The sequence below is a fragment of the Capsella rubella genome, unplaced genomic scaffold (genome assembly GCF_000375325.1).
Source record: "Capsella rubella cultivar Monte Gargano unplaced genomic scaffold, Caprub1_0 scaffold_2, whole genome shotgun sequence".
In the NCBI taxonomy this organism is placed as follows: Eukaryota; Viridiplantae; Streptophyta; class Magnoliopsida; order Brassicales; family Brassicaceae; genus Capsella; species Capsella rubella.
In genome coordinates this window covers 884,442-901,190 of record NW_006238922.1, presented here as the reverse complement: position 1 = coordinate 901,190, position 16,749 = coordinate 884,442, and the positions used below count along the sequence as shown (strand labels likewise).

At 32.6% G+C, this 16,749-nt stretch overlaps 2 protein-coding genes and 1 long non-coding RNA gene across 11 annotated transcripts; 1 reads left to right on the top strand and 2 right to left on the bottom strand.

The window, feature by feature from the left end:
* Positions 1-1,125: 1,125 nt before the first annotated feature.
* Positions 1,126-6,409, bottom strand: LOC111831877. Of its 9 annotated transcripts, none has more exons than XR_002834972.1 (8): positions 6,070-6,409; positions 5,367-5,974; positions 4,555-4,679; positions 3,518-3,614; positions 3,280-3,392; positions 2,974-3,074; positions 2,518-2,647; positions 1,126-1,317 (listed from the first exon to the last, which is right to left on the bottom strand). It is a non-coding gene; the product is annotated as an uncharacterized LOC111831877 (long non-coding RNA). The 9 variants fall into 9 exon arrangements; XR_002834974.1 differs by lacking the exon at positions 1,126-1,317 and adding an exon at positions 4,910-5,105 and having other exon boundaries at positions 1,991-2,647; XR_002834977.1 differs by lacking the exon at positions 1,126-1,317 and adding an exon at positions 4,910-4,985 and having other exon boundaries at positions 1,991-2,647.
* Positions 6,410-10,008: 3,599 nt separating this feature from the next.
* LOC17894528 lies at positions 10,009-11,128 on the top strand. Its single transcript, XM_006301563.2, has 2 exons — positions 10,009-10,107; positions 10,412-11,128. The coding sequence occupies exons 1-2, from the start codon at positions 10,048-10,050 to the stop codon at positions 11,021-11,023; spliced, it is 672 nt and encodes a 223-aa protein (XP_006301625.1). The 5' UTR covers positions 10,009-10,047; the 3' UTR covers positions 11,024-11,128.
* Positions 11,041-12,806, bottom strand: LOC17894585 (peptidyl-tRNA hydrolase ICT1, mitochondrial). The gene is made up of 7 exons (XM_006302695.2): positions 12,427-12,806; positions 12,097-12,156; positions 11,896-11,978; positions 11,699-11,763; positions 11,586-11,619; positions 11,416-11,486; positions 11,041-11,322 (listed from the first exon to the last, which is right to left on the bottom strand). The coding sequence occupies exons 1-7, from the start codon at positions 12,728-12,730 to the stop codon at positions 11,229-11,231; spliced, it is 711 nt and encodes a 236-aa protein (XP_006302757.1). The 5' UTR covers positions 12,731-12,806; the 3' UTR covers positions 11,041-11,228.
* Between the last annotated feature and the right edge of the window lie 3,943 nt (positions 12,807-16,749).

The following is a 16,749-nucleotide window of genomic DNA, read 5'->3' as shown; positions in this document are numbered from 1 at the left end:
GAGATTACTTGGCAAACGCTTTAGAAGTTTTACGAAGCAAAAAAGTTTTCTAAAGATTTTCAATAAATCCAATCAAGTTTTAGATGTTTTGGATTTTTTTCCCTCGGAGTTAAGAGCATCTCCCCTCAGCCTTTAATTGCATAAAAATATTTTATTAATAAATTATAATTAAATAAAAGAAAAAAAATAGAAAGAAAGAATGCCGAGAGAGGAGAGAGAAAGAGAGAGAAAAAAGTGTTTTTTGGCACAACCAATGCTTATATCCCAAGTATCTTTAACACCCGATTTTTAAATCAAAATTTAATTTTAATGATATTATAGTTACGAGATTCACCTTGAACCTCTCTTTGGAGGTGGTATAAAATATTTCCTTAATTCAGTTTTTAGCTTTGGAAACTTTTTTTCCCAAAAATGATAATTTGAAGCTTTCCAAAAATTTTGTTACTACGAAATCAATAAGATCTAACGTCCCATCTCAAATTTACACAAAAAAATCTAAAATTACATAACCAAGCCCATTATCTAGATTAGTGCTTTATCTATATATATATATAAGGGAAATTTTCATTGAAACTGATTTTTTTCTAAATACTATTTTTAATTTTTATTTTTCATACTATGTATTTTTTGAGAATACTATAAAACTAAAAACTATATAATTTTCACTAAATTCAAACCAAGTCCAGAAGATAATTTTTAAATTTTGAAAATACGTTTTTTTAGTATGAATTCATGTTATCACTAGCACTTTTTTTTAACTCCGGACAGTAAAAAAAATGTATTGAATTGGTTAATTGTCTGGTCACAGAGCCGTCACACAAAATATAAAGGCTATAAGTCCAACAGTATGGCCGATTTAGCAGTGAACCTTCCAAAAAAATAAATAAATCTAAAGCTGCAATGAATCTAAAGCTGCAATGAATCTAAAGCTGCAACTGGCTCTTAATATTTTTTTGGGTGTCAAATCATATTTTCATAGTAAAACTTTGTTTCTTCGTCCGTGGTTAAGGTTGGCTCTGTGACCACTTGATAACGTCTATAAACCAGCAATCAAACTTTATAAAATTTGTATTTCCTTTTTTGATTCACAGCTAAAAAAAATTAAGGAATGGCAGTACAAAGTCATTTTTCACATATATTTCAGCTTTCTAAAAAAAATAATTCCTACACCCAAGATCCTGCCGCAATAAAATCTACAGTCACAGCCAAAAATTACACTGCACTAAATCTAGCGACAAAAATCCAAAGCTACAACCAATCAAGGCCGGTATTGCCGATCCTACGCTTCATTTTAATCTTCCTTTAATTGTTCCGTTCCTGCGAAAGGAAACAAATTAGAGATAGAGCGTCATTTGGTAGAATATGAAACAAGTATGTGATTATTGATTAAGACAACTAATGTCTAGGCAAGTGTAGAATGGATTGTGTAATATCAGTTAAGTGTGTAATAAGGTTCAAAAACATAGGGAAGATAAGTGAATATATGTAAGGGCTATATATATTATGAGTGTAATGGCTATTATTAAGAAACTTAACATCTTATATAACCAAGCCCATTATCTAGATTAGTGTTTTATCTATATATGGAAATTTTCATTGAAACTGATTTTTTCCTAAATACTATTATTAATTTTTATTTTTCATACTATGTATTTTTTGAGAATACTATAAAACTAAAAACTATATAATTTTCACTAAATTCAAACCAAGTCCAGAAGATAATTTTTAAATTTTGAATATAAGTTTTTTTAGTATGAATTCATGTTATCACTAGCACTTTTTTTTAACTACGGACAGTAAAAAAAATATATTGGATTGGTTTGTCTGGTCACAGAGCCGTCGCACAAAATATAAAGGCTATTTAGCAGTGAACCTTCCAAAAAAATAAATAAATCTAAAGCTGCAACTGGCTCTTAATTTTTTTGGGTATCAAATCATATTTTCATAGTAAAACTTTGTTTCTTCGTCCGTGACCACTTGATAACGTCTATAAACCAGCAATCAAACTTTATAAAATTTGTATTTCCTTTTTTGATTCACAACCGAAAAAAATTAAGGAAAGATTTTGGCGGTACAAAGTCATTTTTCACATATATTTCAGCTTTCTAAAAAAAATAATTCCTACACCCAATATCGTGCCGCAATAAAATCTACAGTCACAGCCAAAAATTACACAGCTCTAAATCTAGAGACAAAAATCCAAAGCTACAACCAATCAAGGCCGCTATTGCCGATCCTACGCTTCATTTTAATCTTCCTTTAATTATTCCGTTCCTCCAAAGGAAACAAATTAGAGATAGAGCGTCATTTGGAATATGAAACAAGTATGTGATTATTGATTAAGACGACTAATGTCTAGGCAAGTGTAGAATGGATTGTGTAATATATCAGTTAAGTGTGTAATAAGGTTCAAAAACATAGGGAAGATAAGTGAATATATGTAAGAGCTATATATTATGAGTGTAATGGCTATTATTAAGAAACTTAACATCTTATATAGATAGAAAAAGAACAAACCTGAGTGATTTACAAATCGAAGAAGTTCAAAAGTGATGCAACCCTTTTACAGAGGAGAGATGTCAACAAAGTGAGCGTGGTCACTATTTTTCTGCAACAATTGCCCGAACTGAGCTCAAAGTAATAAAGCCTGTGAGAGAACAAGAACAACCTTGACATTCAAAACTCTGTCGGAAAAAGCTAAACAAATTATCTTGTAATCTAAATTAATCTCTCATTTTTGCACGCATTCAAAGATTACTAGCAATTTTCAAAAAAACAAATCAGAAATACTGAAACGAACGACCTAGCTAACATATAAAAGTCCGAGTAGTTGATGGATATAAGAGAGTTTAACTTATAAAATCTAACGACCTATATAACTCACCAAATCTTAAGTATAAACCGAAAGGAGTTTACGATCATATTGGCTTTTCAACAGAGCAATGAACAGAAGAAGAGAGATAAGACCATTACGCTGTATATATATGGAGTTGTCAACGATAAGATCCTTAGTTCCTCGGACTGCTTCTCGTGACTGCGCGACACATCTTTACAACTTCTTTCTCTAGTACCTGCTGTAATTTGTTCTAAGATGTCAGAAATATTCTCACAGATGATTTGCAACATAAAAATACATGAAACGACAACATCTCTCTCTCTCTTTTGTAATTTATCAGCTATGTTCTTAGAAAACATTAACATGTTTCAGTTACAAAATATAATTAACCTTATACTTAGATGGTTTCTCAAACAGAAAAGGAGAAAGTATTAGATTCTTACCAAACTTAAAAAGCAGAGTCTGAATCCTCCACTGTTCTTTTTTTTTTTTTTCTACGCTGCGTTGCGTTCGTTGCAGAGAACTTTGATAAAAAAACCTTAAAGACTTCTGGTTACTTCCTTGCCGAGAGAACATGCAAAACAGAGAAGAGATGATTTCAGACAAAATTAAATAAACTGACATAGAAGAGAACAAAAACATAGAACATAGTAAATAGAGAAACATCTAAATAACACTTACCAAACCCTTAAAACCGAGTTTGACTATGAGAATCTTTGCTCTCTCTCTCGTTTTTTTTCTTCACACACATGAAATAGCCAAGCCTTTGCTTTTGAATCTACGAGAGAATGGTACACAAGTTGAAGAAGAAGAAGAGTAAATGATGAGTGGGAAGTACACTACAAGAAAAACAGCGATTTCCTACGGACAGTTGCGTGAAAAAATGGTAGGAAACGGCCGTTTCTTACGATATTCCTACAAATAAAATGGTAGGAAATCGCCCGTAGGAAATCGATGATGGTAAGATATTGGTAGGAAATTTTCCTACCAAAAACGCGCCGAAAGAAATTTTGTAAGTATTTTCGTAGGAAATGCGAAGGGTATTTCTGACCATTTTCCTTCCAATAATGCGTAGGAACCGTTTTCCTTCGAATTTTCTACCAAAAGGTTTCCTTCTATTTTCCTACAAAATCCTTATTCATTCCAATTTCCTACGAATTATTTCACTCCAGTTTCCTACAAATTTTCCTTCAGGTTTCCTTCAAAAAATGACCTTCCAACATTCTTTCAAATGTATTTGGTAGGAAATAATAAATATTCAATAAATTACATAATTCAATTTAAATCGATTCTAGTTTTTAAAATTGCCAAAAAAAATAAATTGCAAAGAAGAATATATTAATCCAATTTGAAATGTAACACAATCAATATTTAAATGTAATACAACCAAACTCAAAAGTACAAAAAAATAACTTTGAATCTTCTTAAATCATTTGCCACGGAATATGCAAAATAACAAAAAAAAGAACATTTTTGCTATCATCAAACCTATGGAGCTTCTAATTGTAAGATGCAACCACAAGTTACAAGTGTTTAGAGAACAATGTTTAATATAAAGCAGCAACAAAGATATAAACTTTATGCAAAGGGATCCAAGACGACAAGCTTTTACAAGATACATAGATAATATATGTTAAGACTTTGTAAATGGGAGTGTAACACTAAGCACTTTGTATGAAAAACCATGAGCTGTAAATGTAAAAGTCAAATCCACTTACATGTTGGTTTAGAATTTCTCTATTGTTATCTGTGTAGATGATATACCAACGAGAACTCTCATCCTTCCATCATCCTTCCATATCAACAACATGACCAGAAGAATCCAATATGATAATGTGCATGTCTGCAAGTATAACATGAATTTTAGCGGGAAAGATGTAAAGAAGAATACTAGAACAATCAAATGATGATACGATGATGCTAAAGATAATGAAGCAACCATCGTAAATCTTCAACATAAAGAGTCATCAATAATTGAAAGTCTCTCATAACCTTTGCTTGTTTTGCTGAATTTCTATTATGAAAATATCAAAAACATCATGTTAAACTATAGAATAAGTCCTAAACACAAACCTTAGAAAACGACGAAGCTGAAGATGAGACAGAGGACATGACCGTAAACAAGAACTTACTCCACCAAAAAAAACTCCTAGATTATAAAGAATTCAGTAGTTAACTCTTCTGATGTTAATGGAGCACATTAATACAGACTATTCCTTGCTTTCCTTGTCGTCTCTAACTTTATAACAACTCCTCGAGAGAATGATTTCTAATTAAAACTCAGCAAAAATAGAAAAATCAGATACACACACCCTACTGATACCAATCAGAAGCAACTGAACAAAAAGATATGTTTCTCAATGCAGCATTTCTCTCACAATCAATACAACGTGCAACATGTTTCAATAGAGCTATTCGAGAAAGCAAACATATACAAGACCCATTTTCAATGTTTCTTACTGGTGCTTCCAAAGTTTAACTAGAATGACACTAAAGGCTTATTTGGTAAGACTTATTAACTTAGTTTTACCTGGAAAAAAGATGGCTAAGAACCATCATTTAAAAAGGAGATTTTCCAATTATAAATGGCAAGCTTGGCGGTCCAATCATCAGCTACTCCATAATCAAGGCTAAGCTCAGTCATGGGAGGGATATTCTCTGCAGCGAAAAGCACGACTCTGGGGAACATCAGACTGTTGTGATCATGGAGTACTAACTGGACAATGACATTTGGATCACCCGAGCAGGATATACCATTGTATCACCCGTTCATTGTCAGAATGTTGGCTTGTTCCCTTGTCAAAGCAACCCCAGCATACTCACAAATAAAAGCACCAGCATGTAATATATCCAAAGACCGAACTCCCCAACCCGTTTCCACTGACCTAAACACTTCTAGTCTGTTCTTCAAACCCTTTTGAGTCACACGGTTTCGACAAGTTGGAGGGCACTGACATGCTGGTCCACATTCATGTATCAATGGTTTCAATCTTATTAACTTCCCATGATAATCATAAGCAAACTCACCTGAATTCTTGGCTTCACAAAGGCAGCCACTGCCACAACCTTGGATACAGTCACACCCACTTGCACTACTCCGCAAATCAAATCTTCCTTTGTCAAGGCAAGGCGAAGAAGCTGCTATGTCAAGAACAAAACCCATTCGTTAACAAGAGAAAAAACAAGTCAATCATCTCGATTCATGATTTAATCATTAAAGAAAAGAGATTTACCTTTACAAAGAAACAAAGCTGACAAATCATTCGGTGACGAGTGAGAGACGAGATTATTAGCACAGCGATCGTCTGTGGCGCTCGAGAGAGAGAGATCGAGAAATAGAGCCTCTGGCGCTCGAGAGAGAGACAGATCGAGAAATTCATTGAGAGATCGAGAAATCCATAGAGAGAAATCGAGAAATAGAACGAGAGAGAGATCGAGAGAGAGATCGAGAGAGAGTTTCTTCTCTTGGCTGATCGAGAGAGAGAGAGATCGATGGAAACAGATGAAGAGATTGAAATTGATCAGTTTGGCTGAGAGAACAAGAGAGAAAGAGAGAGACCGACAAAACAAAAGAGAGAGTTTTGTTTTTTTGTTTTGTCGGAAAAGAACGCTTTTGCAAGTTTTTTTCTTTCACTCAAACCAATCATATTTCAACACGTAGAGGTAAGATACAATTCTCAAGATACAATCATATTTTAAAAATTGAGATCGTAAATTAAGTTTACTTTAAATGTGTGGGATTAGGGATTACCAAAAAAAATATGTGTGGGATTAGGAATGAAAATTAAGATTATAAAAGTTTTAGAAAATTGAAAATTAAATATAATTTTTAAATTTTACTGTAAATGTGTGGGATTATAAATGAAAGTTAAGATTATAATAGTTTTAGAAAGCAATGTTTTTTAATTTTGAACATTTATGATCTTTTAGAAAGCAATTTTTAATTTCCTAATCATAAACCAAAAATTATGATTATCGAAGAAAACTTTATAATTATGATTACCAAAGATTATGATTATCAGAACCTTCTAATTTCCTACTAATATCTTACAAACAAGTTTTCCTCTAAATTTCCTACAAATCAACGATCCTTCTATTTTCTTACAAAATATTTTCCTTGATTTTCTCTTCCGTTTTCCTACGCAGTTACCTACAAACCTATACCTGAAGGTATTTGGTAGGAAAAATTCCTACCAAATTCCATCCGCGCTTTTTCCTACACTATTCTTCTCCGTTTCCTTCAAAATTTCCTACGAAAATAATATTTATATGAATTTGGTAGGAAAGTTTCCTTCCACTTTCTGACACGCGTTTTCGTAGTAAATTTCCTTCTTTTTTCCTACCCGTTGTTGTTTTTGTAATAAATACGAAGTGTTTTGGTAGGAAATATTTCCTTCCTAAAATTTTGTAGGAATTTTCGAAGGAAATCACCATGTTTTCTTGTAGTGGTAGTGTTATGGGCACGAATCACTTAGTTATATAGGCAGCTTGGATTTGTTCTTTCAACGGCTACTTTACCTCTAACGTCTATATTTTGTTACCGTTGTAAATTTTTGAGTCTCAAATATATTACCGTTTGTGAATGACTTGACACTTTTCTTCTAACGTCTATATTTTGTTACCGTTTGTGAATAAGTTGACACTTTTACTGTTTTACACGTTACACCTACCTAGGTGAGAAAAAATCTCAACACAAGAACCAAAAAAATGCGTTTGAAATAAGTCCAATGGGCCTTAAAGAAACCCAAAAAATGTAGAGACTCTCTTTTTATCCTCCGAGAGTGAAATTGAGAAAGTGGAAAAAGAAAATGGGAACATGAACCTAATAAAAAAATATTCTGTTAATCAAAACCTCATCATTTAGAGTCGTTTTCCAAAAGCAAAGAGAACAAAACAATTCTTCTTTTGTGACCCCTCAACCCCATTTATTATTAGGATTGGTTTATGGGGAACAAATTACATTTGGTATTACTAGAAATGGCACAATATTTATCATCTCTCATCATCATCATCATCATGTGATAGAAAAGCATAAGAATATCGAATTATTTCACGTGTTTGAGTTTGAGATATTTGTTTTTTTATACTTTGTTTGCTAGACAAGAGTAACTATTCTACTACTAAAGTTTCCTCCAATATATATTAGGTTGATGATTAAGAAAACACATTAACTGAACACTAGAAGTCTAGAACTTTTGAATGCCTTTTAACAAAAAAAAAAAAAAAAAGTCTAGAACTTTTACGTAATATAAAGAGACCTCACGACACGAGACTATAGAAGTATTGTGTACAGTACTGTATCTCCATATCGGAAAATATCAAAATGAAAAACATCCAACAATAATATCTTAATGGGAATGCAACATCATCTTACACCAACAATAAGTACGACCAAGTAGAACTAGCTGTTTTTATTTGAGTTCATATCTGTGTGTTTTGTAATATGTGCACGTATATTTTTATATAATACATTGACCACGTTTGCTTGTGTGTGTGTGTATACTATATATGTACACGTATAATAGATATACATCTCTCATATTTGGTAAGATTTCTTCAACGTAACGTACGTGCTCTCAGATGATTTTCCCAAATAATTCCTAGTTTTTATAGATCTTGAAAGTTTTGTTAAAATATTAAACCGACCTATCAATGAAAATATATATGTGACGTTTAGTATGATGTTGTTTATTCCAATTTGAGTATAATTACCCTGACCCATTTTTCTTTTTTTTTCCTCTAATCAAAACTTAAAATCCATATATATACATGTGTTTTACACGTTGTGCATGTATGAATACGATAAACTTTTATTGATTCTTTAGCAAATAAAATGTCCAAAACTAGTTGCCGACCAAATCCAAACATATATATATATATGTCTAAAACCATTAACGGAAGAATCGGTCTGATTTTTGGCTTTTTATCAATAAAGGACGTGGGTGGTGGAATTTTATCATTAACTTAAATTTCAACTTATTAACTAAACTAACATCTAACTATATAATTAAGAAAAGAAAAACAAACCTTTTCACGGAAATAAATTAAAGATTAATCACCAACCAACCTGCTTAGTTCGTGGAATAATTCAATCAGGGATATTTAGTTAGTAACTTTTGTATTAAAGCAATGGACAATCATAATGTTGTTTGTTATATATAGTTAAGCCGGTTTGGACTTACTTACTATAAATTAAACGATTAATTAAGTAGTTTAATCTTTTCATTATAATCCAAATCCAAAACTCTCACACGTCGGATTCTACTGGGACAAAATAATGTTAATGTCAACGATCTAACAAATACATATATCTATCTTTTCAGAAAAGAAACAGAGAATAAATCATCTTTGGAATAAATTGGGTATAGACCCCTCGTTTTATGATGTTTTATAGATTAACCTCTCATATTATCTTCCATTCTGTATCAAATATTTTTTTGGTCCTACTTCACACTTAACTACAAGTCAAAAACAAACTTTTGTTTGATGTGTTCTTCAATTTAGCAAAAATCATTGTTCAAATATACAAGAACTGTAAAATTTTGATGGACATTTTTAAAAATAGCATCACATTTTCAAATATAAAAAATGAAAAGGTTATTATACTAACCATCATCGAACAATTTTAGTTGTTGAAATTCATTTAGATTTTAATATAGGATCTGCTGTAAAAACAAAAGTAAAAGCCTTATAGCTTATATATTATTTTTGGTAATCAAAAATTCAAACAAATTCGCGAAACTTGTAATTAGCATATCTATATTTTAGCAATTTATCATAGTCAAATTGTTAAAAATAACTCATAAAAATATATTGATTAGTTGAGTCGAGCAGCCATCATTAAACTCACAATGAGATACTTAATTTCACCATTATATCACACCATGAGTTTTTTTTTTTTTGTTCTCTAAATAGGCATCTAGGTAAGTTTAATTTGTGGTAAGTGAGTAAGTTCCATAATATTTGTGCTAAAACGAAAAGAACCAAAAGTATAAGGGCCAATGTCGACTGTTACGCGCAAACACTTTTTCCCCCAAATGAAATCAATAAAATATCTTTAAGGCAAAGACTTTTCGTAGGTATGTTCTCATCTCAACTCATGTTGTTGTTTATAAAAGCAGAAACATCATTTGGAGGTTTTACGCTAGACTTCTGTCTCTCTGACCCAACGAAGACGTTAGAGAACAAAACAAAGAACAAAGCAAATAAAGATGAAATTGATTTGGTCACCTGAAACTGCATCAAAGGCTTACATCGACACCGTTAAATCTGTAAGTCCATCATATCTTCTGTTTCACTATTGACTCCCAAAGAGTTTTGTAACGTTTTCTAAATGATGATTTTTCTAAAGAAAGATCGAAAAATCTTTACTCTTTCACAAAAGTTATAGCTTCTTCTTATCTTTTCAGCCATTTCTTAAAAAAAACCCAATTGTTTTGATCTTTGCACGTCTTATAGTTTGAGATTTCAAGACAAAAGGATTTGATTTGAGTTTCTTTAAATAAAGAAAAGGACGATTTGATCTTTACACGTTCTGTCCCGTTGTTTTGATTTTTGGGTTACATTTTTGTGCAGTGCGAGAATCTTGGAACACCGGGAGCAGCGGAGCTAGTGGCTGCGATGGCGGCGGGATGGAACTCGACTCTGATAGTGGAAACATGGTCAGAAGGAGAAACCATAGCCATAAGCATTGGCTTAAACGTAGCGAGTCAGCACACAAACGCAAGACACATTTGTATTGTACCAAACGCAAGATCACAAGCTGCTTATCTTCAAGCCATGACAGAACAATCTTGCTCAAACTTGCCGGAGACGATCATTCTGAACGAGGAGGAAGAAGAGTTGGAGCACACGATGCAGATGCTACAAGCGATTGATTTCTTGGTAGTTGACTGGGATCAGAAGGATTTCGCAGCAAATGTATTGAGAAACGCTGCGTTTGGAAGCAGAGGAGCGGTTGTGGTCTGCAGAAGCGGTTACCGAAGAAGCACTTCGTGTTTCAGTTGGACAAAAGCGTTTAGTGACCGGAAAGTTGTGAGAACGGTTACTCTTCCGGTTTCCGGTGGTCTAGAAATCGCTCATGTTGCCGCAGCAAGAAGCTCTGGGAAGGGTGATAACAACAACAAAAGAAAATGGATCAAGCATATTGATCAAAGATCAGGTGAAGAACATGTTATTCGAAAGTAAAAGCAAAAAGTGTGGAATGTTATGTTTGATACTTTCTTTGGTTATAATTTGTATAAGAGTGGTTTGTACATAAAAATCCAATATACTGCAATTTTTATTGGAAGATTTGATTGTTGTGTTACCTTAAATACATCAAGAAAAATGACATAATCATCTAAGTTAAAAAGCTTTGGAATCACCCTTGACTCTATTGTATGGTTTAAGTTTAATCATCATAACTACCGCGGCTTCTTCTCGCAGATTTCTTGTCAGAAAGAACTTTCTTGCTTTTAAGTCGCTTATTGTCAGCTTTCGCAGCCCTGAAAATGTCAGAAGTTACAGCGTCAAGATTCGAGGATTCAGTGAAAATGATGGAACTATCAAAAAGAGGAATTGGTTTAGGCTGAACTGACATCTTTACAATTTTCTTCTTCTGTTCTTCTGAAGGTGGAGGTGGAACATATGAAGCCGCTTCAATTATTGCCTGTTCATATGAGTTAACCAAAGCAAATCGGCTTTATATAGAACGAAACAAACTATGACCAACACTGTGTATTCAATAGAGTCAGTTGGTAGGTATTACCTGTAGTTTCTCAAGTGCATCGTCGATGTTGCCTCTGCAGAGAACACATACTGTCAGATATGGGTAATTTCTTGAAAAGTGAATAGGAAAGAGACGACGATTAGGTTACTGACTTCTGCGTTCTGGTTTTCGTTGACGATATTACAAGTTCACCATCCTTGTTGATCCGATTCTTCTCCTGTTTATTTACACAAAACGCTTAAAGACTCCATTCTACTTGTAAATTTTGAGAACCTTACAAGATCAGAGATAGAGATAAAAACTCATATTCATTGTTTTGTAGAAGGATGATAATAGAGTAATAACAAACCATCTGTAAGATTTTCTCTCTAATCCTGTCACTTAGCCAGTAGGCGTTTTTCACATTGAAGCGCATATCGACTTTGGTATTCACTGAAAATGAATTGGTACATATGAAGTAGATTATAAGCAATTGATACATCCAAACCAAGTATCCTAAAAACCACAATGCAAAGAACAGTAAAGGGCATGAGAAAAAGGTAACACGTACATTTGTTCACATTCTGGCCTCCAGGACCACCGCTTCTAGCAAAGTTAAGTGTAACATGGTCTACAAATACCAAACACAGATACAAATCAAACTCAAGAACCATAGATATTCACCAAGTTTCCACAAAATTGAACCATCCCTTTCTTGTAAATGAGCTTTAAATCTTGTCTAAAGTGATTGAATTTGAGTTAAGTGTATACAGATGAATCATTTGGCTTGGCTTTGAAGACTTAAACTCAGTTCTCTATATCGTTCAAGAGTCATCATCAGAAAGTAGAGTTCTTCATCAAAACTAATCTTTATAAATGGATTAAAGCAAAAAGAGCAAACCTAGAGTGATCTGAGGAGTAGGCTCATTGCCAGCGGAAGTAGCTCTCTCCTCCGCCTCATGAAGCATCTGCTGAACCTGCGACAACCGTGACGAAACTTTCCGATCACCACCGCTTCCTCCGGAGGTCGACGCCGCACATCGGACGGATCCGAATCGGGAAATAGAGTGGATTGGAGCAATTCGGGGAGTGAGACGGAGGCATGGTAAAAGAGATTGACACGATTTCGATGAAGATTGAATGAGAAGTGGATGATGGATAAACTCGCGTAGAATCATGTTCGTCATCGTTCTGACTGCCGCCATTGTTTACTTTCTCAGGTACTGAAGATTCCTCCGATGTTAAAATGACGATGTCGAGAAGAAGAAAGCAGGCGACCCTAATTTTTCGTGGCTCCCAATTTCCGGTTCAGTTTTATGGTTTGTAAAAACCGGAAACATTTTTGTGGCTATCTCTCAGTCTTTAAAACTACCGGTCCAAATCGAAATTCAGAGGCGGGTTACCGGTTCGCATCGACGCGATTATGAACTACAGTAACTTTTGTTAATCGATACGGTTTAATCAATATACAGAACATCACGTTACTTTTTGAGATTTTGTTTTTTGTTCCTTTCTGAACGAACTAAACAGCAGCAGAACAACCATAACCATTCACTTTCAATTGTCGTAAGGCGTGTAGAAATGGAATTACAAGAGCGAGAAGACATTGAATCTTCCAGTTCTTTCATTCATCTTCAATTTGAAGATCCTGCAAAGCAAACCCACCAAGCTAATCAGAGAGGGTTAATCTTGAAAATCTATCATAAATTTGACTTAGACATTTCAGTTGCAAACTTCCCCGGATGCTAGATTAGAAGCTCTACAAGCAAAGCTGTATATATTCGTCTCCAAAACTGAAAAGGAAAATACGTAGATTGGATATAAGTGAGTAGAGGACATACCAAATTATTTTGTAGATCCTCTAACATTGTCAATGCCTTTTGTAATTCCTCTTTACTACATAAACCTGTCAGCATGCTGTGGAAACTGGAAAGTAATGGTATCAGGACAAACGCCGTTTAACTTTTATAAGATGGAAAATTATCTTGATTTTTTTATATTTTAAGTGGCTATATCAACGCGAGTACGTGTGCTTTTTGGCTTATTAAGAAGTTCATATTTGTTTTGGCAAAAACACGTAAGTTCAGTATTTAAATGACCATTTTCCCTTACTACTACTCCCTTTGGATCAATTTGGATGGGCAGAAGTGACCGGTTCAATTAGATCGATTTCTAAGCAAAATCTTAATTTTCTTCACAGAATTGAGAATTGTTATATGAAACCAAATGAACCAATAGAGAACATGACAGCAATATTTTTCGAAATTTTCTTGCTGATATATACAAGTACAACCAGAAGCAGGAGTATAAGCATATATCCAATGTCCATTGCAGCAGGCATGTGGCATTAGAACTCTTGGTTATTGTATTAGGCCTTTTCATATTGAAAATATCTTCTATTATTTTTCTAAATGATGTGGTAGGCTAAGACTATCCTCATTGCATGGGTTTTTACACAAATCTTACCTTAAGATTTGTGAAAAAAAATCAACGCACAAAATAAATGATTAAGAACTGTGCTATTTTGGAAGAAGAATAAAGAAGAATCATGTGTCAATTTGTGGAGAAGTAACTCTTTTCTTAAGCTAACTTGAATTCATATATTTGTCAAACTATAAGATACTTCCATACCTAATTAAGAAAAAAGTGATGAATGTGATTTGTCATAAATATATCAATTTTGGAATATAGTAGATTCTCGGTTATTCTTTCTCTTAGCTTTAACATAACTTCACAACACGTTTTATATATAGTTATAAAATATTAATATTTGCAATTTTTTTTTTGAATTGAACGTAAATTTTACTCAAACAGAATAAACTGTTTTACAATTATTGTATACTTGAGTTTGAAACAGTGAGATCGGAAAAAAATAATTGTAACTCTAACTTTGAAGCTCAAAAACAAGTACGATCAATGTGGAGGAGGACGAGTAGCAAACCAGAAAGTTAACCCTTCTTTGTAAGAGTAGTCTCTTTGGATATGAATTGAGATTCATGAATTTGTTGCGGATGTTCTTATCTATATTCTTTAGAAAAAGAGATTGCGTGTAATAATGTTGGTATAAGAATTAACACCAACGACATACCGACCTAAAAAAAAAAAACCAAATAATCTTAAAATATAACCGGTGTATCTCGAGTAAGGCCTGTTAAATGGACCAATGGACAAAAGCCCACAAAGTATTCCTTAGTATGAAAAGACGTATTCTTTCGTGGCTGGAGCTGGTGAGTAGCCGTAACCATTGATTCCAATCAGTAGTGAACTCATGGTCAAGTATTCGATATTTAGGTAAGATGTTTATACAATTATCTTAAGAAGATGAAGCTTTTGTGTTGATTGATGATCAAACCCAATTTGTGGTTGTAAATGAGATTATAATTAGTTTTACAGTGTCGTTTCATAATTTGCTCGCAAACAAGGAAACCTAGAAGAAATCATTCCATCACATGCTCCATAGACCATGGGAATATGTTGATTTATAATTTTGTATAATATTACTCGGAACTCATAATTCGAAATAGACACAATCTCTTTTTATCATTATGCATTTCATATCAACTCACCCTAAGTAATAATGATCTCTCTTTTCAAATAATATAGTTTATATCTGTATCTCTAAAATTTGTTAATATAATATACTAAAAGAACATGGAGTAAACTATTTGGACTCCAAGATGCAATAGAGAAAAATATGAACTCCAATTTAATTTTACTCTACAAGTAATTAGAGTGTAATACATCTTTTTTTTCTATCAAAAATATCTCAGTTCCTAATCGAATAATTCAAAACAAAGCTCAACCGGAAAAAAAAATATGATTTCTCAAAAATTTCAAGAGGATAAATGTTTTTTTTTTTGAATGAATGTTGAATTATATTCAACCCAAAAAAAAGTCCTTGAGGATAAATGTTTATTTAGTCACATAAAAGTAATAGTTTCACAAAAATTCTATTTTTTCTTTTTGCATGAAAAGTAATTTTTAGTAGTAACATCACCACTAGTTCTTATACAATTTAGTTTTAAAACAAGGGACATACACAAATTTATTTATATGTGAACAGTAATATTATTTACGTTATCTACATAATTAATCAGGCAATACAGAAAAAATTGTTTATTTACAATTAGCAAAAAGCTTAAGAAATATTATTGACGTCATTAGAGAAACCTTCTGACCGCACGTGCCATAACTCACACGACAGAAGAACTTGTCAGCTCTGCGACGCCGTTTTATCTACAGTATTAATATGCGTTGGGAAGCTATGATCTGCTACTCCTTCGAGTACGTGTACACACATATACGACACGAGAGCAATGATCTCTACTAATCATGCCACGTGTCGATGTCATTAGCGTAATCATCAAACTTAAGTGTATTATGCCATTATTTAATCTGATGAAAAAGTGATTAAGCAATTCACAATGTGAAACAAACGAAAATACGAAATTTATAATTACCAAAAAAAAAATGTGAAAGGAAAAAGAATCTACTTTATTCTTTTTATTCTTGTTTTTATTTTAAATGGAAGTTTGTAATTTTGTATAATGATGAGGAAACATTGGGAGAGGACGAGATTCTTGTGTTGTATTACAAAAAAAAAAAAAAAGTATTGTCCTCTACCATATCATTATAAAATTTTCTCTTTTTCAAAAACTTTTTACACTAAAAATCAAATAAAATTAAAATGTTTTTAAACAAAAATAAACATAGTCAAATAATTAGAGAGAGAGATTTGGTGAGAAGTCAGCATTTGCCGACAGGAAAATTCTGTCTTACCACCAAAATACCAAAATCAATAATTCCAACTACTTTTTTTTTTGGGTCTGTAACTTTTTGCACTTCTTCTTTTGGAGTTTACTACGCATTTGAAAAAAAAAATACTTAATTTTCATGTCACAAAAATGTATTTTAATTAAGTCCATAACCTTAATGTTTATGAAAACAAAATGCCATCCGGAATTTTTTGATTAAATACGATGATACGAGGTATAATAATTTTTGTAATATTAAAAATGTAATGCTAAGCAAAACATTTGTTTTAACATTTTTGTGTAAATATTATTAACATTTTTGTGTAAATATCATTAACATTTTTGTGTAAATATTAGGAAATAAGTGTATATATCTTTATTTTTAAATAATGAAAGTGGAATAAACAGAAAAAATTATTATAAGTTTCACTTAAAATTTTTACAAAAAATAGATTTCCTAGTATTTTATA